General features: G+C 37.8%; 1 protein-coding gene across 1 annotated transcript in view; it reads left to right on the top strand.

The window, feature by feature from the left end:
* Positions 1 to 25,821, top strand: part of igf2r (insulin-like growth factor 2 receptor) — a 62,860-nt gene that overhangs the window by 14,909 nt on the left and 22,130 nt on the right. Inside the window, exons 4-33 of the mRNA XM_041804478.1 lie at positions 694 to 792; positions 1,899 to 2,031; positions 3,369 to 3,480; positions 3,742 to 3,847; positions 3,942 to 4,101; positions 7,468 to 7,657; positions 8,223 to 8,326; positions 8,551 to 8,715; positions 10,535 to 10,678; positions 10,890 to 11,045; positions 11,169 to 11,306; positions 14,317 to 14,467; positions 15,218 to 15,386; positions 15,554 to 15,669; positions 15,853 to 16,006; positions 17,251 to 17,427; positions 17,529 to 17,624; positions 17,758 to 17,859; positions 18,556 to 18,718; positions 18,838 to 19,014; positions 19,244 to 19,390; positions 20,497 to 20,675; positions 21,935 to 22,022; positions 22,256 to 22,465; positions 22,556 to 22,686; positions 22,872 to 22,975; positions 23,146 to 23,279; positions 23,437 to 23,633; positions 23,994 to 24,120; positions 24,321 to 24,452. Of these exons, the coding sequence (XP_041660412.1) occupies positions 694 to 792; positions 1,899 to 2,031; positions 3,369 to 3,480; positions 3,742 to 3,847; positions 3,942 to 4,101; positions 7,468 to 7,657; positions 8,223 to 8,326; positions 8,551 to 8,715; positions 10,535 to 10,678; positions 10,890 to 11,045; positions 11,169 to 11,306; positions 14,317 to 14,467; positions 15,218 to 15,386; positions 15,554 to 15,669; positions 15,853 to 16,006; positions 17,251 to 17,427; positions 17,529 to 17,624; positions 17,758 to 17,859; positions 18,556 to 18,718; positions 18,838 to 19,014; positions 19,244 to 19,390; positions 20,497 to 20,675; positions 21,935 to 22,022; positions 22,256 to 22,465; positions 22,556 to 22,686; positions 22,872 to 22,975; positions 23,146 to 23,279; positions 23,437 to 23,633; positions 23,994 to 24,120; positions 24,321 to 24,452 (4,261 nt within the window). The remainder of the gene's footprint in view (positions 1 to 693; positions 793 to 1,898; positions 2,032 to 3,368; positions 3,481 to 3,741; positions 3,848 to 3,941; positions 4,102 to 7,467; positions 7,658 to 8,222; positions 8,327 to 8,550; positions 8,716 to 10,534; positions 10,679 to 10,889; positions 11,046 to 11,168; positions 11,307 to 14,316; positions 14,468 to 15,217; positions 15,387 to 15,553; positions 15,670 to 15,852; positions 16,007 to 17,250; positions 17,428 to 17,528; positions 17,625 to 17,757; positions 17,860 to 18,555; positions 18,719 to 18,837; positions 19,015 to 19,243; positions 19,391 to 20,496; positions 20,676 to 21,934; positions 22,023 to 22,255; positions 22,466 to 22,555; positions 22,687 to 22,871; positions 22,976 to 23,145; positions 23,280 to 23,436; positions 23,634 to 23,993; positions 24,121 to 24,320; positions 24,453 to 25,821) is intronic.

Raw genomic sequence — 25,821 nt, 5'->3', positions numbered from 1 at the left:
GGGGGGGGGGTATCACAAGATGATTATTTTTTCAAATTCAGCCCTACTACTAAATCCCCATGTATTCCCTTTTACCTGATATGAATAACTAAGTTTTTAGAGCGCAGTGATAATTTTGTAAACTAAAAACTATGAGTAAAAATGCTCATCAACCTTCTTTTTTTCCCATGATGAAGACAAGACTTAAGGTCTTTGGAAGCTGAGTCTGTTATTTTCAGATGTGGTTTTTGGATCTGAAAAGAAACTCACTTGAACCTTGCTCACTAAGTCCCATATGTTTTAGTTGCATGCACTGCAAAATACGTAGAATATGGCATGTCATTTCATATTGTCCAGCATTTTTCCATCTATCAGCATGAGCTCCTGAGAGGCCCTTGAGCAAGCACTAAACCTTCAGCCTCTCCAGGAGCAGCTCTCTGTGGCTGTCCTGGGAACTACTTAACTGTAATTGTAGGGCAAAACCATTAAGTAAAGCTGCTGTATAAATGTGAGCACCCAGTTTTTCACACTAACAGAATAAGTGATTTATTATTTTGTTTTCCAGCACAAACATGGGCTTATTCAGCAAAAAGCTATTGTCATGTAAATCTTCATTTTTTGCTCTCAGCGCAGAGCTGCTTATTACTCAGCATTATAAGGCTTTAGATTTAACAGCAACACAAAATTTACTCATGTTTGCTTTGTGCCCTGCAGGGAACCCCAGAGTTTGTGGCTGTGTCTCAGTGTGTGCATTACTTTGAGTGGAAGACCTACAGCGCCTGCAAAAGAAACAAATTCAAACCCCACAAAGAGGTACGTGCTGGGAACATCTGACTGGTGGGGGATTTACTGAGGAGAAGGTCTGAGGTGGAACAAAGACTGAAACTGATGTTGTCAACGCTTAGGTGTGTTTCTGAGGAAAGCCTCCTACTGCGAGGACATTAAGAGCTAGAGGAAGATATTCAGTGTAGAGGAAATGGCACATGCTGTCACAACAAAACCGCTGATGTGAAATCATTGTGGAACAACTGAAAGATTGTGTTAGGTTAAAAAAAGCAGGCTCTTAAAGTGACATACTTCCCTTTCAAAATAGCAGCAAAGCAGATTTTTGAGAATTTAAATTCAAAATTTGAAGTAATTACAATGTTACAATGGCATTTAGCAGATGCTTGTTTGAGTCACATTACACATTTAGCAAATGATTTGCTAACATGCTGTCAAATACTGACACAATGACTCTGCAATAAATTTGAATGTTTGTTAAGTGTTTTCTCCTATTTAGACTAGTTAGTTTAATGCAGTTTTAAAGGGCATTTAGCCAAATGGAGAAATAGATGCCTGGGAACATCTTTAGTAATTGGTCCTTAGGTCCATCCCTTGCTTATAAGATTTCAAGGAATCACACCACTTCAGAAAACCACCCGCCCTTCTTCTTAACCCACTGCATACCTCATAGAGATGTACAACTGACAGGGGTCTAGTTATTTGTCCTATCTGGGTTTTTGACACTTTCTTACATCCGAAATTTGCGGTTGCACATCGGTTTATCAGAAAATGTGCCTTTAATTAAACAACATGGTTGGAGACCTGTATTCTCTTGTTTTTTCACATAAAAGAAAAAAACACATTTTACTTTTCAACCCCCTGTGGGATCAAAAACACTCATTACTTTGAGTAAACATTAAACATATTTGTATTCACTATTGTACATTTATAGACCTGTACTTTTACTTTAATAAAATTAATCAAAATAACTTTTATTTTTGTAAAGTATTTTTATACTCTCTCCACTCCTCGCCTCCATCTCTGTATAGAACTGTGACATCCCTACAAGCAGAATGTAAAATAACAATAATAGTTCATTTTAATGCTTATTGCAGCAAAGATATGTCAGTCTCTCCTATTTCCTGTGTTTCCAGGTGCCCTGTTATGTGTTTGACTCAGATGGTAAAAAACACGACCTTAACCCTCTGATCAAACTGAGTGCTGGTTACCTGGTGGACGACGGCGATGACAGTGTCGACTTCTTCATCAACATCTGCAGAACTCTCAGTGAGTAACTTAACGAGTGAAGTTCTAATTATTATTCCTGTTCCTTTTCTTATTTAACAGTTTATCCCCATGAAAAGATCTTTACGGACTAAATAGTTACACGGACAAAAGAGGAGGAACAGATTGTTCATAAAGACAAATTATTTTATTTAGATGTCAACTCCACCTTGAGTTGATGGATAAAAATCCACAAGAATACAGAAAATAAAGGCTATGACATAATTTTCTGGTGGAGATTAGTTGTTGTTAAAATAATACAAAAAAATCTTTATTATCAGGTCACACTAGGAAAAAAATGAAAACTGTAATCAGCCAGTCAAATTATATTCGGTTTACTCTGATTTGATTACTACAAGAGAAACTTGTTTAAAGAACAACATGTCCATAGATCTTCATTTAGCTCTAAGATTGGTACGTTTCACTTCAAAATATTTTAATTGTAAAAAATAGCAACCTTCTCCAGTGCAAAGAGAGGAGAGAGGGGAAGTAGACAGTCTGGTTGATTTTTATGTTTTGGGCTTCATTTGAAATGTTTAGGGATCCTTGTGGGCCACTTTGTGTGTGGCTCCCAAGAAAACCACCTTGTTCATTTTGCTGATATTCACGGCTGGTATATAATTTATACTACCAATATGTGTTCAATACATCCACTGTGATATCAGCAGAAGTTTTCATTTCTGCAGATAACGATATTTAACTTTTGAAGTTAGCATCTGCTAATACCAGTATCATGCTGATAATATTGTGCATCCCTAACCATTATTGATGTCATCGGTGGATCCCTACTGATATGGCAACAGACTAGCTCATTTTACCTGTTTGTCAGGAGGCCTCAGCTCCACCTCTTTGTGTCTAGATTGATCTCAAGTTATTTTGAGACAGCGTTTTCAATATGGAGACTGCTACTTTAGTAACTTGGTTACTGAAGGAACTAATGGGAGCTAATGGGAACAGAAAAGGGGAAAATATTGTAATCCAAATCAAACTGCATAAGGATCTATCTTTTTGCACATAGTCTCCACCTATTGATGTAGCATCTTCAGTTTCAGGTAATTTGTATCCATTTTTTATAAATCCTTGTAGTTTTTAAAAAAAATACAGTTTCTCATGACAAAAAAACAGAATGCAGAGATGGCATTTAAAAAAATAGATGTATTAAGAAAGATGAACAAAATGATTAAAAAAATGCTGTAGTCAATAAACTCATTAAAACAAAAATTTATAAATGTAACTGTTAATGATTTTTCCATCCCACAGAAAGTGAATTTGATTACCTAATGAAAACAAGTGTCCATGTCTCTCCTATTCAAATGTACATCCCTCTTCTTCCTCCTCAGATCATCCAGATAAAGCCTGTCCAGAGGGCTCTGCAGCCTGTCTGGTCACCTCTAATCGCTCGTACAATATGGGATCCCCTTCTGGACGGCTGGAGCTGTTATCAAACGACAGGTACCGCTTTATGAATGCTTATCATATGGTTTCCTCCCTCTGACTTAGCATCTGTTTGAACTGAGCTGTTAAACTGTTTCACAAGGTTATCTAACTGTTGGAACAACCAGGATGTGTTTTTGTTTACTCTGCTCTCCTCTACAATATCACAGATGCCTGGAGGGATGAATAGGCCTTATTGTGACCCAATTAAAAGCTCATTCAAGCAGGAGCAATTCATTCTAACATGTTTGTAAATTATACTTCCTCTCCCCTGTGTAGACTAAGGTTACAGTATAATGTCAGCGCTGATTCTCGTCCGGAGATCTGTAACGGGCATGATCCTGCCGTCACAATCACGTTCATCTGTCCATCAAGCAGACACTTGGTAAGTTTAACATGCAATATGTATTTTTATCATCATATTTACGCATAAAATGTAATTACTTCCTGCTTTACTAAAAGTTTACTTGGGTTCACAGGGGAGCACTCCAAGGATGACAGCAGAGGCAAATTGTCGATATGAGGTGGACTGGGTGACTGAATACGCCTGCCACAGAGACTACCTGGAGAGTCATACCTGCAAACTGACCAGTGAACAGCATGACCTGTCCATTGATCTAACACCTTTAATTCTGAGCTGTAAGTACCTTATCCTCTCACCTCAGAAATAGGAGTTTAGTACAATGTTTCTCACTTAAAGACACCCAACTTTGGTGCAGGTTTAGCTCAGTTGGTAGAGCAGGTGTTCATATACAGAAGCTGCAATTCTTAACACATTAGTCACAATTCTTGCACCATTTGGTACAGATCTTAGTCCTATCACATGGAGGCTAGTAGTCCAATAAATGATAAGATGCATAGACTATTTTTCACAGGGCTTATATTCTCATTTCTTATTGTGGGTATTCTGATATTGAATATTGAATATCAAACATGCTTGTCCAGTGTGTAGCCAGCCTTATATATGCACTATTGCAGTGTTTAAATTAAGCATTTTAAAAATGCTGCTACCCTAATTTTCAGCTAAAGAACTCTAGATCTGCATTTTTGTGTGTAAAGGATGTTAAGGAACATAAAGTAAGATCTAGGACTCAAACTGTTCAATTCCATCACTGCTTAGTTTTGTCAGTCTTGAAGTATCCTTTCCCGGTCCATCATATTTGGTAAGGAGATCAAAACCTGGTCCCATAAGGACCCAGTTCTGCATTTTTCAAAGCCCAAGATTCAGTATCATTTGAACTTATTTATTATGCTGTCAAGTCTCTTGGGTCTTGTAAAGTGATGTTACATCTCAGGTCAAGTCACATTTTTTTTTTTTATCAAATCACTGTTGTGCAAATAATTGTCTATAGTTTTTTTAATACAATTGAAATCTAAGAAATATTAAGCTCAAAAGAGTAATCCATCATATACTTCAAATGTGGCATTTTAAAGTAGTGCAGAGGAATAGGAGCAGTAAAAGAGTTGAGTTGTTCAGCCAAGGAGGGCACTGACATCAAAACCACTGGTGTTATTTCTCCTCGGACAAAGCAGAACACGCTGGCTTTTGACCTTCATGTAAATTTGAAATTCCACCCTTGACTCAGAGCTTAATACAAAAGTAAAACCTCATAAGGGAGTGAGAAACGGCCAACACGTTTTAACTTTGTGAACATCTCCTCAATCATGAAACTGGTTGTTTTGTGACAAAACTACCTCAGTACAAACAAACACAGAGTGCTGTGTTAGGTATGAAACTACGATTTACAAAGAATGCCATAACATTAACCATGTTTCCTCTTTAATACCCAGAATTACATATTAATCTTCCTGGACTTTTGGGCTCATAAACTCCTTTTTTAGCTCAAATTGAGGAAGCAGCTCTGTGAGTGAACCATTCTGCCCTTCCTCTTTTTTCAGTATGACAAATAGGAAAATATTATCCACATATTGTGTCTGTTCTGATTTAGGTCAGAGTGTGCTGTGTTACCCCCTTTTTCAACCCCAACACAGCTTCAGCAGATCACTGTTAAACATGAGTCTGGTTCTGCAAAGCTGACAGATATTTATCTTAAGGATGTGGCAAACGACTGCCACAAAACCACCTACAACCTGGTCTAAAGTCTTGAGTGGGGCTCAGTTTGTTCCTTTTAGATACAGGACGCATTACAAAATTCACTTACATTGGCTGTTCTGCTCCGGCAGTGGTCATTTTTAATACTAGAAAGACCATGGCAGTCATTTTGACTGTTTTCACATTCATATAACATTGCTGAATTAAAAGTTACAGTGGTCTCTGACTTTTCCTTAAAGTGTCTGTATTTTAACTTAAAATGTTATTTTAACAAATTAAACAAAAGGCAAAGAAAAGATGATCACTTCTTCCTAGAAAGACCCCAGGCTGTCATTTAGACTGCTTAGATTTTGCTGCACTTCAGTTTTTACGTTTTTCCTGCAGTATCAGCTGCATCTTGGTTGCTTGGCGGCATTCATTGTTTCTCAACAGTGAGCTGCCTGTTGGGCAAATTTTAAATGTTTAGTAGTTTCATTAAACCAGGTTGAGGAGGTTTTAGGCTGATCATAGTTTGTAAACACATTTACCATATAACTGACAAACTAAAACTCATTATTATAGAACAGAGAAGATGAACTTAACATGCAAAATTAGCATTGACCAAATCAAAAACTAATTGGTTTGGTATAAAGCAGAAATGACAAAAACATTGTAATCATAATATATATTAACAGAAAAAAAATGTAAACATAAATGTAAACAATAATACATGAAAATGACAGCAAGTTTGTTTTACTGTGTTGCTTTATCTTAGCTTGTACCTTTGTTTAGTCTTTTTTTTCCCAAATCTGTTTATTCAATTTTTAGGACATACTGTGAAATACAGAATAATAGGTTGAGTACTAAATATGTTGATAAGACCCTATGAATCCCCTGAACATCTCCCCAGCCCTCCCAACACCCACCCCTCCTACATCCCACATTGGTTGTGGTCAAAGTGCATTGCTGATTACACCATAGATATTGATAAGATTAAATAATAATAGTAATACTGAATTTAAAGATATATATAAAATGATAATAATAAATAAATAAAAAAAATAATGAATGCATAAACAAGCTAACTAGTAGAGAAATAACTTAAGAAAAACAAGAATATACAAACCTTTGTTTAATCTTGAACATACAAAACAAGATCCTGATCGATCCTGTCAGTCTGTGTGGAGATTATAATAGATAATAAAAATTCTGCTTTTGTGCTTCATATGGGAATGTTCTCTGTGACTTTTTAATGATTTATGATTTTGTAGGAATGTTTAAATGAAATATAGTTTTAATCTGAGCGCTAGTGTATTTCAGACAGTATGCTGTGTGTGTTCTGTAAGCTCTGGGGCACATTGATAAGACATAAATTAAAATGAGTTGGCTGGAGTTTGTCTCTATTTGAGAATAAAGAATGACATCTGCCAGGTTAATAATACCACCCCAGCCTGCAGCTACAACCGGTTCTTAAAGGGATTGAGAGCTGACGCTCAGGTTTGTGTCACGTTACATCCAAAATGCAACTATATATAATCAAGTAACATAATCCAATCTTTTTTCACTCTGAGCTTCTATTGCACCTAGATTGTGCATGAAGATTGTGCGTAAATAGCAAAATGTGAACAGACGAGGCGTGACCCAAATCAATTGTGTTTATACCAGTGATTGTGCTTATGGAAGTCAGATGTAACTGTTCAAACTAAACTCCCCACTCCGTCTCCTGATGAGAATTTCCTAGTTTGATTTTTAAAATTAATATTACATTTGTAACATTACATCTGTAGGACTGTAGGATTAAAGATGTACCTACTAGTAGGAGTTAACCTGCAGTAAACGTTGAGCTATATCTGACATGGTCATTGAGAATGACATGAAGATAATAGTTATCATAATAATATTCATATTTGTAAATTGTAAATCAAATTTGTTGTTTTAAACTCTCTGATGATGTCTTGTGTTTGTATGTTTAGCTTCAGACCCTCCGTACTATGCACACTCTGGGCCTGAGTCTGGAGATGACAGCTACATCTACTACCTGAACGTGTGCGGAGAGATCCCCACTCGTGAATGTGGCAGTGAGCCGTTTATATCATCTTGCCAGCTGAAGACGGCAGGAGACATGAAGAAAGTGGCCGGGAAATATAAGAACCAAACGCTACGGTAATGATGTGTGAAAGAAAGAGGGTGTGTTAGTGTGTGAGGACAACCCAGGATTGATTTTGGAGGCAAAGAGGAATGATTGGTTTGCAATAAGGTCAAAGTTGGAAAATGTAAAAACAGTGTTGGTGCTCAGTCTGTCACCTTCAGTGTAAACAGACACTTAAACAGCGTTGTGTGGAGTGAGTCGACAGGTTTTAAGAGGGGCTGAACTTTCCTTTTTAAACAAGATCCAAATCTCAGATGGTTCAGCCAATTTACAGCTGACCCCCTCATTTATGAAACATCCAGAGCTGTCTGTTTGGTTTTTATGTATCAGGATGTTGTTTTTCATCTTTGTTCATATGTGTCTGAAAATGTAAAGAGGCACACAAACAGAGGTTTATTTATGCTTTATGCTCGAATCACATGCGGGTACACACAGAGCTTTCTGTCTGCATTCATTTTGTTTGTAGTTCTGCATGTTCTCTAAAATCATCGGATACAGACCAATTTTTAACTCTTTCATCTTCCCTTTCTATTTCCCTCTCTGTTTTTGTGTGTAATCATTTGTTTATTTCATCATCAGTTATTCAGACGGAGATCTGACTCTGATCTACCCAGACGGCACCAGATGCTCCAGCGGCTTCCAGAGAATGACCATCATCAACTTTGAGTGCAATGAGACTGCATGTGAGACTCAGAAGTTTGCATTTCTAAAATTTAAATGATAGGGTGCTCTGTTACTTTATTCTTCTTCCTTCCTCTTCATAAAAAAGGCAAAACCTTACACACTAAATCAGTCCTTTAAAATAATGTTTCGGAGTAAACAAAAGAAAATAAAATCAATTATGTAGAATTGAGGGAAAGAAAATTTAAGATTGAGCTTAACTGATGATATGTGTTGTTTTCTACAGCCAATGGCGGGCGAGGGGCTCCAGTCTTTGCTGGGGAAACAGATTGCACCTACTACTTTAACTGGGACACGGCCTTCGCGTGTGTCAAGGAGAAGGAAGATCTGCTGTGTCGAGTCACAGACGAGAAGAAACACTATGATCTCTCACCACTCACAAAATACCCTGGTTAGTTCTGTTTTATTGAATACATTTGATTTTTATAACATTTATCAGCTTTGATAAAATTCATAGTTACAGGAAATTCAATGTATCTGGTTTCAATTAAAGATCTTTCTTTGTCCCTGAGGATATGATTCCAGCCACAGCAGCAAAAAAAAAAGGGCAGTCGAAACAAGATAAAAACCACACTGACTAAACCAACCACACGAGTAAAGTCCTGCATGAATACAGAAGTTACAGTTGCATACATGCAACATTTACTCTATAATATTTTACTGCAGCAGAACTTTGGTTCACGCTTGAAAACATGCTGATCTATAGCAAAAATCCATTGCTCATTCTTATGAGATGAAATAATAATCTTTTTTTTTACTTATTCTGTCTCATTTGTGTCTGAGTTATTGTTTCCTTTAGGAGCAGACCAAAAAGAGGCAAGACTGTGATGATACAGATGTGACTTAATCGGGAAATTTATTTGAGAAATAATTTATTGATTTTTGTCTCACTTATGTCTCATTTGGCCTGAAGACATTTCCATGAGATGATCACTGTACCCTGATAGTATGCGAGCATCAAGCATTGCATCACATCGCACAGCATCATACCTTGGCTGTCCACACTGCATCCTTTAAATATCGAAATCCTTGCACTTGAAATATCAGTTTTCTCCTTGTGAAAATATGAAATCTAATACTTTATTTTAAATTTTAGGAAAAAGAAGTCTAGTGCTTTGTATTGACGATTTTTTTACAGCTGTGAGTCACATAGATTTGGCTTTGTGTTGACACAGTTAGAGCATTGCATTAATTTGATTTACATTAATTTGATCAGGGAAAAACCTAACTGAGACTAAGAATCTTATGTACAAGAGTGTCCTGGCTATGGCAAGCAGTAACACAATTAAAGGCGCAGACATAAAAAACAAAGAACTTACAATCACAGGAAAACCAAACCTGGGGTGAGTGAGCAGAAAGTAATTGGTCAAACCATCCACAAACCATTGCAGTTTCTTCTAATGCCTTTAATCTACCTTTAGACTGTAGCTTCCAGCAGATTTCACACGAATAAAATCACACAAGTTTGAGGAAAGCAGCTTTGTAAAGGTTTGGTTTTGACTCTGATGAAGACGCAGTGCGCGTCGAAACGTTAGTCCTCTGCACCTGATTAAACGTCCTCAAGTGATTCGTGTGCTCCAGTTTCTTCATTGGGTTTACCTGGTTTACCCACTGAAACACCTCTGATTGTTGCTGGTCCTTTTGTGAGCACCGACCTCCACGAGTGGAGGGGTTGAAGCGCAAGAGACTCTCTCACCAGCTTTGTAAAGCTTTATGAATAAGGATATTCCAGTGATTTAGCCTATAAGAAGTCAAAAAAGGCAACCTGGCTCGATCATGCAGAGTACAATGATGAGTTAAGGACTTGATTCGTGATACACCTTAGTTCCCCGCGGTATACAGTATCCAAAAATTTTAGGTATTAAAAATATGCATGTGTGTATAAAACATCACTGTAATCAACCAGAGGCATAAAAGTGGCAGCAGCAAGTTTTTCCTTTGCATCAAAAGAAAAGCAAGACTAATTTCTGAAATTACAACCCAGTTTCAGCTTAATTTCTGTACAAATTGCTCAATTTGAAGCTTTAAAGTTAAATCAAGAATCCATGATATTTATGACTGCATATATTCCAATCCAAAGAGAGCCTTAGCCATATTCAATTTCTGGACTCTTTTTGAGTCCAGGAATTGTTCCTATCTACAGTTTTTTGGGCATTAAAGTTTTGTTGCAGAACAATCACCTTCCTCTCTGTGTCTTTGTCCTGCTTAAGGGTCAGAAGTCGAGGGGAATTGGGAGGCTGTGGATGCTAAATCTCCTGAGCCAGACCGTCGCTACTTCTTGAACGTCTGTCACAAAGTCCTGCAGACAGGAAGTGCTGTTGGCTGCCCCGTCAACGCCTCCATCTGTGCCGTTGGTAAGCACTTTTAAAAGGATGAAGATTTGAAAAAGTGATGTAAACAAACAGTTTAGATATCTGTTTTCCTTGAAAGTGTAGTGAAAGTTTGGGATAGTTGACTTTAGACCGTTTTCTACAACATTTATTTCTCATTTGTTGTTATGATCAATGAAGTGCACATTAGTGCCTTGTACTATGGATGACACATATTCTTTTATTACATGACCAGATAAAGACGGGAAAACCATCAGCCTCGGCAGCTTCACCTCATCGCCACAGAAAACAAAAATAGGAAATGACATCAGACTGGTGTATACTGACGGAGATTTCTGCAGCCATAAAAAGACAAGGATCCAAACTATACTGACCCTCAAGTGTAAAACAGGCAAGTTAAAAAAAAAATCCATCAGCTGTTTTTCTTCATTCTTCTGTTTCTGATTTTTACTTGGCTTGTTTTCAGTCATTTGATTCAGTCTTCTCCTACTTTTTCCTCTGTCTCTCCTTGTAGGAGACCTGGAGAGCGCTCCCATTCTTCGTAGTGTTTCTGATGATGGATGTGTGTACGAGATGGAGTGGTACACTGCTGCTGCCTGCGTCCTCTCAAAGACACAGGGAGACAACTGCAAGGTGGAGGATCCTCAGGCTGGTAAGAGAAACAGAGAGGTTTACAGAAAAACCTTGCCAGCAAATTTAAGTTATCCACTAACAATTTCAAGATGATGTGGAGGCTTTAATGTAGAGGCTGCAAGTTGTGGGCATTTTTTCTTTATTAATTTAGTTTGACAAAGATTTTCATGGGGTCTCAAATATAGAAAAAGAGCTTTTTTCTGTAGAGACATCTGATGCCAGCTGTTGTATGTAGTCTAGCCAATAGTTCATTATCAGTTTACTTTGTTCACCAGATTACAAATGACCCTTTTGTCCTTCACACCTGAAAGAAGCAGTGTCATCTTTGGGTCAGGACATACATGCTAATATATTATGTTTACAACAGTAGATGGAACTGCTTACACAGAGAGTGTGCTGCTGAGGTAGAGTTATAACCTCAGTTCGGCTTATTGTGGTATTATCTGAATATGATCATCATCTAAGATTAACTAGCCAAGCTACAGGCACAAACAAGCCACATGAATACGAAAAAAGGTATTAAATGTTTAAGTTTTACGGAAAGTTTCAAGTAGAGTTCTTCTTTTACTTTCAGCAACAAAAAGGTGGTTTTTGTCAAAAATGGTTAAATATATAGGTCAGATCCTTGCTGACATGTTTCTCTCTGCCTTTGAAAATCTTTCAGTGGTTTTCAGACTTTTAGTGCCAGAGGCACTCAAGATTAGCCAAAATCTCAAGGCAAACCATGCTCATAACCATAAAAATAGCCTCTTTAACATGTTTTACAGTCTCTAAAGTTGTTGTATAGTTGTAGTAATAGCGTAAGGTTGTACCCATTTCCACCCCAAACCTATACTTGCCTCAAGGCACACCACTTGGAAACCACTGGTCTAGACCTATGTTAATGAAGTGTCACTCTTTTTTTTTTTTAACAATATTTTTATTAAATTTTTAAATTTTACATACATTTAACAAACACAAATGAACATTTGCAAACAATTATAACAGACTCTTGTACATACATGTTGACACATACATACTTTAAAATAATAAAGACATACAACACACTCGACACATAGCAGTTTTAAGAGGACTGCATGTTTTGATGTTTAAGAAACAGCAATAAATGTTTCCACAAATCTTCAAAATCCTTTATCCTCCCTCTGGTTATGTAAGTCAGCCTCTCCAATGCGATGCAAGTTGTCATCTCCCTCATCCATACATTTATTGAAGGTATATCAATTTTCCTCCAAGATAGGGCTATCATCCTCCTAGCCTGTAAGAGTCCAAAATCAATCAAAGCTTTCTGCTTCGAACTTACACTAAAGTCTTTTGGATATATACCTAATACCCAAATCTTAGCATGAAAAGGGACTTTAACTTTAACAATCTCAGATATAGTCTGAACAACTGTTTTCCAGTATTGTTGTAGTTTTATACAATTCCATAAACAATGAAAGAGAGTGCCCCTTTCCTCCAAACATTTAACACATGTGTCTGGAATGCCAGGGGACCAACTATGAAGTTTGACTGGCGTAATATAAGTTCTCATCAACCATTTGTACTGCAATAACTTCATGCTTGTATTAATTGATTGTTTCTGGGCTTTAAAACATGTTTCTTCCCACTCAGTAATATCTATATTCTCGTTAATGTCCAATCTCCACGCCTCTAATCTATCAGTGGTGGAAGTGTCACTCTTAATTCCTCATCACAGTCAATGACTCAATTAATCAGTCTTTATTGGTGTAGTGCCACTTTGTAAAATAATTATCTCAAGACAACAAAAAGAGCAGGTCTAGACCACACTATTTGATGTTAGATTATTTGTAAAGGCTCAACATTAATCCACCATGAGCACAGCACTAAGCAACTTTTGTCAGAATTACAGTAGCAAGCCGAACCAGACTGATGTTGAGCCGCCATCTGAAGAAGCTGTGTTGATTTTTTGAGGGGATGAAAGCAGATACAGAAAGGGAGAGACACAAACAAACAGTGGTAACAATTAATAAAATAAAATAGTGGCTGCAATGCCATTATTAATGATAGAGTTATGTGTAGTATTTAGCAGGAATAACCATGTATGATAGACTGATGATTTTAGCAACTTGAATGTCAATGAAATGGAGAGGAAGTGGCATAACAGAACTGAGAGGGCAGAAAAGCATCAGCTGCAAAATACAATGGCATAGTAAGACTTACATTTAAGGAAAGAATCAGCAGCCAACTTCTCTCTCTGATCACCTGTGGAGGACACAGATGCTACTCATGACAATGAAGTGAGGAAGGATTCCGCTAGTTTAGCAATCTTAGATTGATATCATAAATATGCGAAAAGGAAAAGAAAAACAAGAAAATGCTTGACAAAAAATACTTGGACAGCCTGTCCAGGTAGTGCTTATGTGTGTGAGACTCTTTTGTTTTTAAATAACAAAAGGACTCAGTACATCACATTAGGTTCTAACTGAAAAGTTGGCATTGCATTCTTAGGTTTCACAGAAAAGTTGCTAATTCGTGTGCATTATCCAGGTCATATTTTCTCTTTTTATATTTTAATCTGAGAAAAACACAGTTTCTCTTTCAACATTCATCATCGAAAATCAAGACACACCTTAATAAGGTTAAAGACAAACATAAAACACAAAAGAATTGTACTATAGACACTTTCTTATAGTAATTGAAGCAAAAAGACAAGTAAACCCACCAAACCTTTATTTGCTTTGTTGTTTTAAAGTAAATATCAAACCACAAAATCGCAGAAAAGTTTTAGGTATGTTAAGGTGTATAATAAAGCCATTCACCTGTTGAGTAATGCCACATCACAGGTGTAATTAATGTTTTGTAAAGTTTTTTGACAGCAGAAAAGGCTTTCAAACACTGTAGGTCACACCCTCCTGTCACATGAGAGTTGTTGACATAGCCTGTTCTATTCATTAACCTTCTTATGCTGCCATCTAGCTGTCATTGCAGGAGCTTTCTCATTACATTTTCAGCTCTGTGTTACAGCCTCCGTTCTCCTCTGTAACCAGCTTTTTTCTTTCTTTCTACAGAGTTCTCTTTCGACTTGTCACCTCTCACCAAAGCAAATGGGGGCTACTACAACCTGACCAGTGGCAGCTACCAGTATTTCATCAACGTCTGTGGCCCGGTCACGGCTGCTGACTGTCCTGCAAAGGCCGGAGCATGCCAGGTTGAGAAGAGGTGAGGAGAAGAGTCATGTACACACTAGCGAGAGCAAGAGCGCGCTTCAGCAAAATAAAGCCTGATCAAATGCTATAAATGCAAAAAGGGTTTGATAGACATATTAGGCATCTGTTAAGTTAGTTACAATGTTAATACCTTTAGATGTTTTAGTGCTTTAAAATGACAAAGAATTATTTTGCTTTTTTCTGCCTGAGTGTCAGTAGTTATAGTCTGATCATAGATGTCTCCCTGCCGCTCTCAGCTTAATGCCTTTTTACTAATACTTCTGTAAACAAGCCATGCTTCCATTGTGTGATCATTTATGACCATCCATTGATATTTCATTGGAAAAGACAACTTTTTGGCTTAAGCCTATTCCATCCTAGCTGTAAAAGTTGCACCCAGGCATGACTAAAACAGAGCTTTCAGTCCAGCTGGTGCACATGGTATAACTTGAGATGGTTGTAACCCTTCACTTTAAGTCGGACATGCCGTTCCATCATTGGGTATAACCAGCTCTTGAAATCAGCCCCTGGGGGACAAAAGGAAAGCTTGAAAAATTTGTGAAAATCTGAGAGGTTGAGCATGTGATAGAAATAATGGGAAGTACTTTCGAAGATAAAGGGAAGCACTTGATTTGAAACCAGAACTTCAGAACTTTTAATTTTTGTTAGTTTAATCTACTATGATTATTTTTTATTAAAAATAAGAAAGGAACAGAATTTATTAACAGATGACATTGGGTAATTGTCACTTTCTCTCCTTCAGCTCTTGGAGTCTAGGGGAAGCAAACTCTCATCTGTCGTATTATGACGGCCTGATCCAGCTGACCTACAGTAACGGCTCGCAGTACAACAATAGGGAACACACTCTCAGATCCACGCTCATCTCCTTCCTCTGTGACCCTGAAGCTGGAGCAGGAAAACCTGAATTCCAGGTAAAAATCTTCCCTTCCTTTTCCTTCCATGGTGTAAACATCTCCACCTGCTTTGTGTTTGTTTTGATGTTAACGTATGGGTCTACACTATTTTCAGCCCCTATTTAAAGCATACTTTGACTTTGCAGATGCAGTTTTATATTTGAATGCTTGTTTTGTGACTCCAGGTTGAGGACAAGTATACTTATAACTTCCGCTGGTATACATCCTATGCTTGTCATGAGAGGCCTCATGAGTGTATGGTGACGGATCCCATAACTCTTGACCAGTATGACCTATCCAGGTAAAGTCCGCCACTTCATGTTCAGTTATCAATCAACCAGAATCACACTTGTCCAGACATGACCATAAACAAAAGAATCTAAATCCCCAAATCAAAAATATTTCATCCCAGTTAGAGACATTTCTGTAACCAACTTGCCTTCATGTAGGCCTGTGCTTGACCACCTTCTTCTTCTGCCTTCAGCTTGTCCCGGTCCACCTCTAACTGGCAGGCAATGGACATGACCGACACCGTGAACCTGAAGAAATACTACATCAACATATGTCGGCCTATCAATGCTGTTCCAGGCTGCGACCGCCACGCGTCTGTCTGCCAGATGAAGTACACATCAATGCAGGTTTGTCACAGCTGGTTAATAAGAATCATACTTTAATAGCTTATCTCATTACAACTCTTCCTGGTACTCTTTCATGTTCTTTTATTATTTACTCACATCTATGTCAAGTTCTTCTATGGGATAGACTGGATATTTATATTGAATTTCCCTCTTGGAAACCATTCTTTTTTATTCTGCTTCTGAGACATTCTCCATCTCTGGCAGTACAAGACTTAAATCTTTCATTTTAATTTTGCCACCAGTAGCTCTCAGTCAAAACAATTACACAAAATGATGGGTAGAGGCTAGCACTACTCCACTGTTAACTGTTGTTTTGAAATGAAGACTTTAATCAACACAAACAGAGCTCCGTAAATGGTTCTATAGCCTGTGGGCTCTGTCACTGACTTTGACAGTGGAGATTAGTGAAAGCGCGTCAGTCTCTGTGCTGACAGTGCACTGAGAGGCTGCAGGAGTCTGAGTGTGTTAGTCAACAGAGGGATACTGCTGCTGTTGTGGTGCAGCAGGTTGGTATGCTTCAAACTTTCTGCAGTTTTAACCAGAGAGCATGTTACACAATCTGTAGACACAGTCCCATGAATGGTGACTTTAATTTTAGATAAAATAAATTGTTTATCTTTATGATTTATTGTGCATGCATCTACCTTATTACAAAAAGAGTAGCCTAATGCAGAGTAAAAAATGAATATGAGAGCAGCTGGTGAGTGCGCTGGAGAATTTTTAAGACCACAGAGGTAAAATTTCCAGTGGTGAGAGATATGTTTATATTACTTTTAATCATATTACTTTTTCATTATTATTATTATTGTTTTATAGACCAGATGCTGTCAGTTGCTCCATGGAGATGTCCTTTCTTGTTTCAGTATTGTAATGCAATAAATTTGCAGGGTTTGTAGGTCTAAACAATTGACTAAAATGGACTAAATGGACTTGTAACAGAGTTACAAGACATTCACATGAGCTTGATTGATTGTTTGCATTGCAGTGCAACAAAAGCAATATTCTAAATGAGTGTTCATCCTCCCGGCTAATGCAGTGCCACTGTTTATTCTTCATTTGTTCAAAGTTTTTAATGAATGTTGATTTTTAGCCGACTGCTTTAAGATTGCAATGAATTGAACAAAGCTTATGTATTCATAACATAATGTCAAGCAAGCTAGACCACAAAGTAAGAAAGTGTGATGACTTAAATATTTGCCCACCTCCTGAAAGTTAATAAGCTTTTTTCTCCCTTCTATCCTCAGACCTCTCCAAAGGAAGTCGTCTCAGTTAGTAACATGGGAATATCAAAGCGAGGACCGATAATCGAGGGACGGGATCGGCTGCTGCTTGAGTTCACAGACGGCTCTGTCTGTGAATCAGATGGCCAGCAACTCACCTACACCACACGCATCCACCTGGTCTGCTCCAGAGGCTCTCTGGTGAGTCTCTGACTAGACTGTTTAGTATGACAGAGCATGTCTGCATCAGCTCTTTTCCATGTGTCTGAGTTGTGACTCTGTTTGTGTTCATCACTGTTCAGTCGATGGGCCCACGGTTCCTGCTGTACCAGAACTGCACTGCCAACTTCATCTGGGAGACCAGGGCAGCCTGCGCCATCAAAACTACCAGGAATGATGTGAGTTCACTCTAATAATATCAGCATATCCTGTGTTTAAAGTATTATTTTCCACTAATAAGGTGGGTTTATTTGTAATTTAATTAACATATTTTTTAAAGATAGAAAGTTGATGCTTTTTTTGGTTTTTCAGAGCTGTGCAGTGGTTGATCCAGACACTGGCTTTGAGTTTAACCTTCAGCTTTTGGCGTCTACAAATGGATACAGGACCACAGCAAATGGCAAGGAATTCCTGGTAAGACATTTGACTGTTAAGAGGTATTTTTAAACTTTATTTTCATCAACAAATTGATAAATACAAGCTTTACACTGGTCACTGAACATAATAATATAGCTGTAAATTTTTTGTTTGTATTTTGTATGTTGCAGTGTTAATTTCATCAACTAAAAATATGATTAAAAATGTTGGAAGACTACTTTTTTCCTTGAGAAAGATTATACTAATACTAGTTTAAAAATAGGTCTTTGGTGGTTTAAAAAAACTTGGTGGTTTTTCATCTAATATTTAAGGAGACTAAAACAAGATTGAAGTGTTAGTAATGGACTCTAAGACATTAAAAATCCATGTTATTTCTCTACTGTAAGAAGAAGGTATGACAGTATTTTCATCATTGTATTTTAAATTGATTAAAGCACTGATAGTGCATCAATGTGAGGTTATAGATTTATTCAAATTTTACAATTTCGCAGATTAAATTAGTTCAAAGGGAATAAACATTTTGACTAAAACTGAACTAAAGTGGTTTTGAGTTTTCATTGACCTAAACTAGACCAAAACTCTGAAGTGTGAAAATGACTAAAATGTGACAAAAACTAAAATCATTTTTATACAAAGACCAAGACATCCAAAATCCAAATAGTATGTTCTGTCTTAAAAATATTCAAATAAAAATCAATAATAGAATAACCTCTCTGTTTTTCTTCTCCCCAGGTGAACATCTGCTCAGACTCGGCAGAATGTGGCCCAGGCATGGCCGGCTGTGAGCTGGAAGAGGGACATCCAATAAGCCCAGTGGGGGTGGAAAAAACCCTCCAGTACTCCACCGACGGTCTGCTCAAGCTCACTTATAAAGGACCCCTGGATACTCCCACAGGTAAGAAAGAGGCAAAAGCCCATGAGTATCAGAGCCTCCATCAAAAATCAGGGACTTCTGATATCTTCGCATCGAAATTTTTTGGTTTACACCTTTTAAAATCTTTACTTCTCCATCAGCGACTCGGGACACCTTTACCATCAATTTTGCGTGTGACCCGACCTCTCATCCTGGCTCTTTAAGACTGGTTCAAGAGGAGTTGAGTACGTTGCCTCATCATGTGGTCCACAACGTCCTGTTTGAATTCTCCACTGCTCTGGCCTGCATCCCTGCTCCAGTCGACTGCCAGATCATTGGTATGCACAATCACTGAGCACAAAAGCATATTTTAACCTGTAATTTCTTATTTTATGATATCTAATTCGAACAGGAAAATTAAGTGAGTTCAAACCTTAAGGGAGGATGATTTCTGTTTATTTTTCTTTACCAGTTATGATGTAAAAAAATACAGATTGACTCAGTCGCCCTTTTAGACATGTTCTTACTTCTCCTATGTGTGTAAATATGCTTTTCTGTTATGTATAGATTCCCACGGCCATGAGTACGACTTGAGTCACCTGATCAGAGATCCAGATGACAGCCCCTGGATCGCCATAGAGACCGATGCAGGCCAGTCACGCAGCTTCTACATCAACGTCTGCAAACCTCTGCCTCCAGTGAGGAACTGTCCAGGTCTGTGTCGTTTCTTTCATTACAATGCATCAATCTGCATGCGTTTAGAGTAGAGATGTTATGGTATTGTTATTATCGCAGTTTCACGGTAACAGATGTGTCTTACCATACCATCATGTTCATGTGATGATTCAAACAATAGGTTAAGATTGATTTTTTTTAGGGGGGAAAAGCAAAGAAAAGTGAGAACTACATTTACCCCTGGCCCTTGTGACCCCTCATCCTTTGCACTCCCACTGCTGTCTTGATTGTAGATGCTATGAGTGGTGAGAGAGAACCGAGTATAAAGTTTTTGGGATTGTGGAGGCTCCAGCGACTTTAGAATCTGACATGTAGAAGCATTATTTGTTTTACGGATGTGAAGAAATGAGAAATAGAACGGGTCACGGACAAACAAAAAACAGTAAACAGACACTGCCAGACTGCAGTGTCACACTTGATCGGGATTATGAGTTACCCTGAATCACCCCGAAAAGATTTGCAAAGCTGTGAGGAGCAGATTCTGTCCAGACAAAAAGACTCTTAAAGAAGCATTCACAATCCAACTTCCTCAAAACAGTGCATTTTTTTACAAGCCAAGTACAATATGCCAAACAAGTATTTATCTCTGCTTCTTTCTGAAAATCTACATTTCCTAAAAAATAATATGGTAGACTGCAGAGGTATGTCTATTTTGATAATGGTTTTTATGATTCTCTAACTTAAAGGCTTTTATCACTGGGCTTTCTCAGAAATGTGCCAGTGGTTAGCTCCCCAAAAGTCACACTGCCTCAAACATTTAGTAACTCCTTCTGCAAACTGTACTTTCTGCTTCGGAGTGACAAAAAAGAATGAATACAACACTTCCAACCAAATTCCTGCCACACATGAGAGTTTGTACATTTCCATACAACATTCCACATATTTGACTAGCGCTAATCTGATAATTAAAGATTACCCTTTTTCTCCCATTTGTGTTTTTAAATTATGTTGTGTGTAATTTGTTTTTCATAAGAATCTTATAGAGTCTAGTGATAGTTCCCTTATTTGAACATTTTTGGTAGGCACCCATAAATAACTTCAGTACAGTCTCCTATCTTAAAAGCATTTTTCTTGACGTCCATCAGTGGGTCCTTTGGGCGCTTGTGCTGTGATTGATGGGGTGAGCTTAAATCTGGGGTACGTTCAGTCCAGCCCACAGGCAGCAGAGGACGGCTCCATCAGCATCGTGTACCAGAACGGAGATCAGTGTGGTCCTACATCACACTACTCCACACGCATCATCTTCCAGTGTGATGACAACCCTGTGAGTATCAGAACATCCACTGTCAAGTCCACCTCTTAAAGCTAACTCTGCTCTATTTTTATTTACTGTAATCATGACTAAAAAACATGCTGTGGTAAAAGGACTTGAAAGACTTAATTCTGACCATGTATTTATTTGGAAAATAACGAATAAAGGAAAAAATGGAGCCATTGACATTGAAATTGGATACATGCTCTGTTGTTTTTGGAGTTGAGAAGCATCAAGCTCAGCCAGGTGAAGTAAGCCAGCAATTCTGTCAGACACAGTCCTGACCCACAGTGAATCAGACCACAGCAGCCGGCAAAAGTGTCCTGGATCTCTGGGAGGAGGCGTATATTTCTGGTTTTCTAAACGTAACATCACTCCGTATAAATAAATATATATATATATATATATATATATATATATATATATATATATATATATATATACAGTGCTTAACAAATTTATTAAATCGCCTGTCATATTTGTCTCAGAGACCATCCAGCATCATGAAGTGCTTTAATCCGGACTCTTTCATTTTCAGTGAGCTCTCCACATTTTACCATTTTGAACAGGAATGAGGAATTTCAAACTGAATTCACCTAAATTTGAGCTGGCTCACTGGGCTTCTCTGCAAAGTCAGAAATTAATCAAGCATAACATTCAACCACTAAAACAGATTTTTCTGTTCAAGAATGCAGGTGAATAACTATAATTTGACATATTAATCAAGAAATATTTACGTGCTTTACTATTTTTTCAGTTTTTTTGTAAATCACTAAATTTGAATAATCATGGATAACAATAATAATTATGTTTTAGCATAAAAAATATCATTTGGTTTAAAGAGCTTCTACAAATTCGTGCATTAACCATTGCAGAAACATAAAAAATGATTTTGGTAATTACCAATGCTGTTTATTTAGGGCAGCTGTGGCATAAACCTTACTTTGGTTAGGGTTAGGGTAATCTATTAAATTTGTTAAGCACTGTATATATAAAAATAATCATTAAAATTCATTTTATCAATATTATTTAATTCACAAGTTTTTATCACCTCCACTTTGAACAACAAAATTATGGTTATTCCACCCTTCAACTCCCCCTGCTGGCCATTAGAAAGAATGTCGGCTGTCCTAGTCTTCAGTTTGATGTGTTTCTACGAAGGATGTAATAACATATGAGGCAATGTTATTCGAAGCAGTCAAGTCTCAAAATACTATCATAGTTATATTGTTCTGCCTTTTTTTTTTTACCATGTTTTTGTCTATTTACAGGGCTCCCCCATGTTTGACCGAAAAGATGGTTGTGAATATGTGTTCATCTGGAGGACTTCAGAAGCCTGCCCTATCAGGAAGACACAAGGTGAAAACATGTGAATAATAAACATTGTATTAGGATTGTGGGTAATATTGTCATAAGATTGCTGTTATTGGATGAATTGGGTTTTAACCTATGCTGATGAAATAATAAGCACTAAAATGCTTTTAAAAAGATTACATATGAAGCTAAAATGAAGTGTTGATAGAGGACGAGTACTGGCTGTCTATATTGTTTAAACACCAAAGAGACAATGTGTTAATCTCTGATCCTCCCAGGTGTTGACTGTAAAGTTCGAGATCCAAGGAGTGGCTACGAGTTCAACCTGAACACTCTGAAGGGCAAAGATTACTCGGTCACAAATGATAAGTACACCTACCACCTGTCAATCTGTGAGGGGCTGCAGAAAGGCGTCTGCACCCACCTAGACACGGGCATCGAAACCGTCTCCTCCTGCCAGGTGAACGGAGACACCCATAAGATTGCAGGTATAGAAATTCATTAAAAAAAAGAGAATTTCTGAAGTAATTCTTGTATTCATGCTTCTTAATGTGTTTTTTACACTCTTGTGTTTGCAGGAGTGGCAAACCAGGTGTTGAGCTATGTGGGCGACCAGCTCATCCTAAACTACACTGGTGGAGAGACCTGTCATAGAATATACAAAAGATCAACAGAGATCTACTTCTCCTGCCACCCTGACCGCAATCCTGTGAGTTTAAAATAAAGTAGAAATTTTAGAAGACTTACGTCTTAACCAATGTTGACCTTTACAGAGACCCCCCCACAAAATGTCATATTTTTCTCTGTATTTTATTTAATTCGATCTCAAAGAAAGTCATCCCAGGTCTTTATCAAAGGTAACTGTTTGTGTGTCATGTTTGCTTTCTTCTTCAGGGAGCACCAGAGTTTATCAGGGAGACTCCTGACTGCACCTACCTGTTCAGCTGGCCCACTGCTCTGGCCTGCGTCCCCGTCAAAACCACCAGCTGCTCCTACAAGTAACTATCCTCCTCCAACTCCTCTTCAGAGAAATCCTCCCTGTTTTTTTCACCTCTTGATTTATGTACTTTTCTGTTTCCTACAATTATTTTACCTGCAAGTTAGCTTGTACTGCTCTATGTGAGAAAATAGGTCCAAACTCGCTAACTAATCAAATATTTGCCCTCAGTGACGGCCAGGGACACTCGTACGACCTCTCCCCACTGGCCCTGGACACTAGGAACTGGGAAGTGGAGCGGTCCACTGAGGACACAGAGAAACAATATTACATCAATGTCTGCAGGTCACTGGTGCAGCAGGGAGGTTGGTGTACACGCTCATGCACTTGACTTTTACTCAGTTTATCAAAATCAGTCTCTACCTCCGGTGTTTAAAAAGAATTCAAGTACAAACTGACCTGGTAAACTAAGTGTGATTAAATAAATGTACCCCTTTAAATCTGTGTTCTCCTCATTCACAGGTTCATGGAATTGTCCCTCCAGCTCAGCATCCTGTATGAAAGTCGGAGATGATTATGTGAATCTTGGGCAGGTGGAGTCTGGTCCTACATTGGACAGAAATATCCTGAAACTGCAGTACAGCAGTGGACAAGCCTGTCCCGACAAAGGCCGCAACAGGACCACCATTATCCGCTTTAAGTGTGACAAAGACAAAGTGGTAAGAGATCCGTATAGAACTGATTCTTACGTTTCAATACAGTGTGGAGAGATCCTCCTTTACTGGGCAAATCCAGGTTTAGGGCTGCTACCTCAAATAAATGCAGGGAAAATGCTGAGTAAAGACTACATGGATTCAACTCCTTGTCCATGCAGTAGAAACCCTTTAAATGTGTAACATTTCACAAAAATATATGCGGCAGTAAAAACATAAAATGAGGAGTCTAAATTCTGTCATCCAATAATGTCCAATACATGCTACTGTCTGTCTTTGATACATTTAATCCATAATAGCTAGGAGAGGTCTATATACTGTAGGAACAGATGTTTATTATTATCTTTGTTCTATCGGTCCATCCAGGACTCCCGGCCGACTCTGATCTCCGTCTCCGAAAACTGTGTCTACAACTTCTTCTGGTTAACAGCTGCTGCCTGCCCACTCAACGCTGTCCAGCATGATGAGTGCAAAGTAACCAACCCCGCTACAGGTCAGAGACTAAAACAATAAAAACACATACTATTATTTGACCTATTTAGTTTACACATAATTGATGTGATTCTTCTTTAAACTTGGTCTCAGAGGTAAAATGAGATGACACTCTAACAAAGGTGTGTGCAAGTGCATATTTAAATGTTGTAAATTCTAGAAAAGGTGGGATTCAAAATTTCCAAATCTCCTCTTTCACAGGTCATTTGTTTGATCTCAACCCCCTGACAAAGGAGGGAGGTTATACAGTTTACGATGATAAGGAACAAGGGAAGTTTTTCCGCATGAACATCTGTGGAAACATGACGAATGGGGGATGCCGACCAGGAACAGGTACACACTTTCAGTTTAGTAGTTAGTATGGGTCTAATGGTTCACAGAGGTCACAGTTGTAAGGCCCAAAAACAGAGGTTTGCACCTTGATTTTCTGGCCACAATTCAGTATGGGTTTGACTCAACAGGAAAAAGCAACAAGAACTCCCAGATGGATATTTTCTATGTTTCTCCATCTATTTTTTTGAACTGGCAGTATTAGTGACTTTTCCAGTTTGTTTCATCTACAGCTGCTAGAAATGACCTCTGACAGTTGGTACAGTCTATAGTGCGTCAAACTACAAGATGATATTGCGTGGTCGCATTCATAGTTACATAAAAGCTGGTTTATGTACACTGCCTATAAAAAGTATTCACCCACTTGGATGTTTGACTCTTTTATTGATTCTATATATCAGTCTTGGTCAATAAAATTTGGCTTTTTGACTCATAAGAATGACAAAAAAACCCTCTCTTAAATGTCAAAGTGAGAAATTTCTACAAAGTTACGTCAATTACATAAAAATAATTTTACAAAAACTCTTTATAAATTAACACAAACTGAAAATGAATTATCCTGGTGAACACATCTATCTCTTGGAGACAGGTTAGACTTTTTAACCTCTGAAGTCCAAAGGTTGCTTGCACACGTCGTAAAAATCCCCACACACGCACATGAAAATCAGTTTGCAGGCATTCAGATCAGTCTTTAACCTGGAAGTGAGAGATTTGTTTTGCTTTTATAAATTGATGCTTCATTAAAATTAACCTTCAACTTGTCAGAGCTGCAGGTGAAAGGACATTTGGTTTTAGGGTTTTTTATGTGAATTTTATGCTAATTTCTTGGCTAATACTCCCTTGTGAAACCATTTTCTCTATGGGAATATGTATGGTAGACAAAAGTAAAATTATTAAAAGAAAGATCAATTTAAAAAATAGGCACCTCCATTTAAGTTCCTGCCAGCAGCTTTTTTTCAGTCGCTTCACTTGACTCAACAGCTTGTCGGTAAAACTGGCAGACATTTTTTCAGATGAAAAAATAAGTATAAAAATGCATCTTACATGCTGGGTTTTATTGTTTTTATTACTTATTTTGTTATTATTGAATTTTCATACAGTACACAAACCACAAGAAAGAACTACAAGAAAAAAAAACAGAACTACAAATACACACGTGGCAAGGGTGGCGGGGTACATGAAGCTTTCAGAAGTCTGTGGTTATTGAGTCAAAATGACTATTTAAGAAAATTCATAGATATTAACAAACATAGCGGATATGGTTCAGTACATCCAGAAGAACCCAAACAATTACTTAGAAAATAATCAAGTTTTCCCATCATTGTGGAGACCTTAAAAACAGCAACTCTCAGCCCTCTCCTGATAATGTCCC

This window comes from Cheilinus undulatus, linkage group 14 (assembly GCF_018320785.1).
Source record: "Cheilinus undulatus linkage group 14, ASM1832078v1, whole genome shotgun sequence".
In the NCBI taxonomy this organism is placed as follows: domain Eukaryota; kingdom Metazoa; phylum Chordata; class Actinopteri; order Labriformes; family Labridae; genus Cheilinus; species Cheilinus undulatus.
Note: the sequence above shows the minus strand (reverse complement) of the source record. Positions and strands in the feature narration are given on the sequence as shown.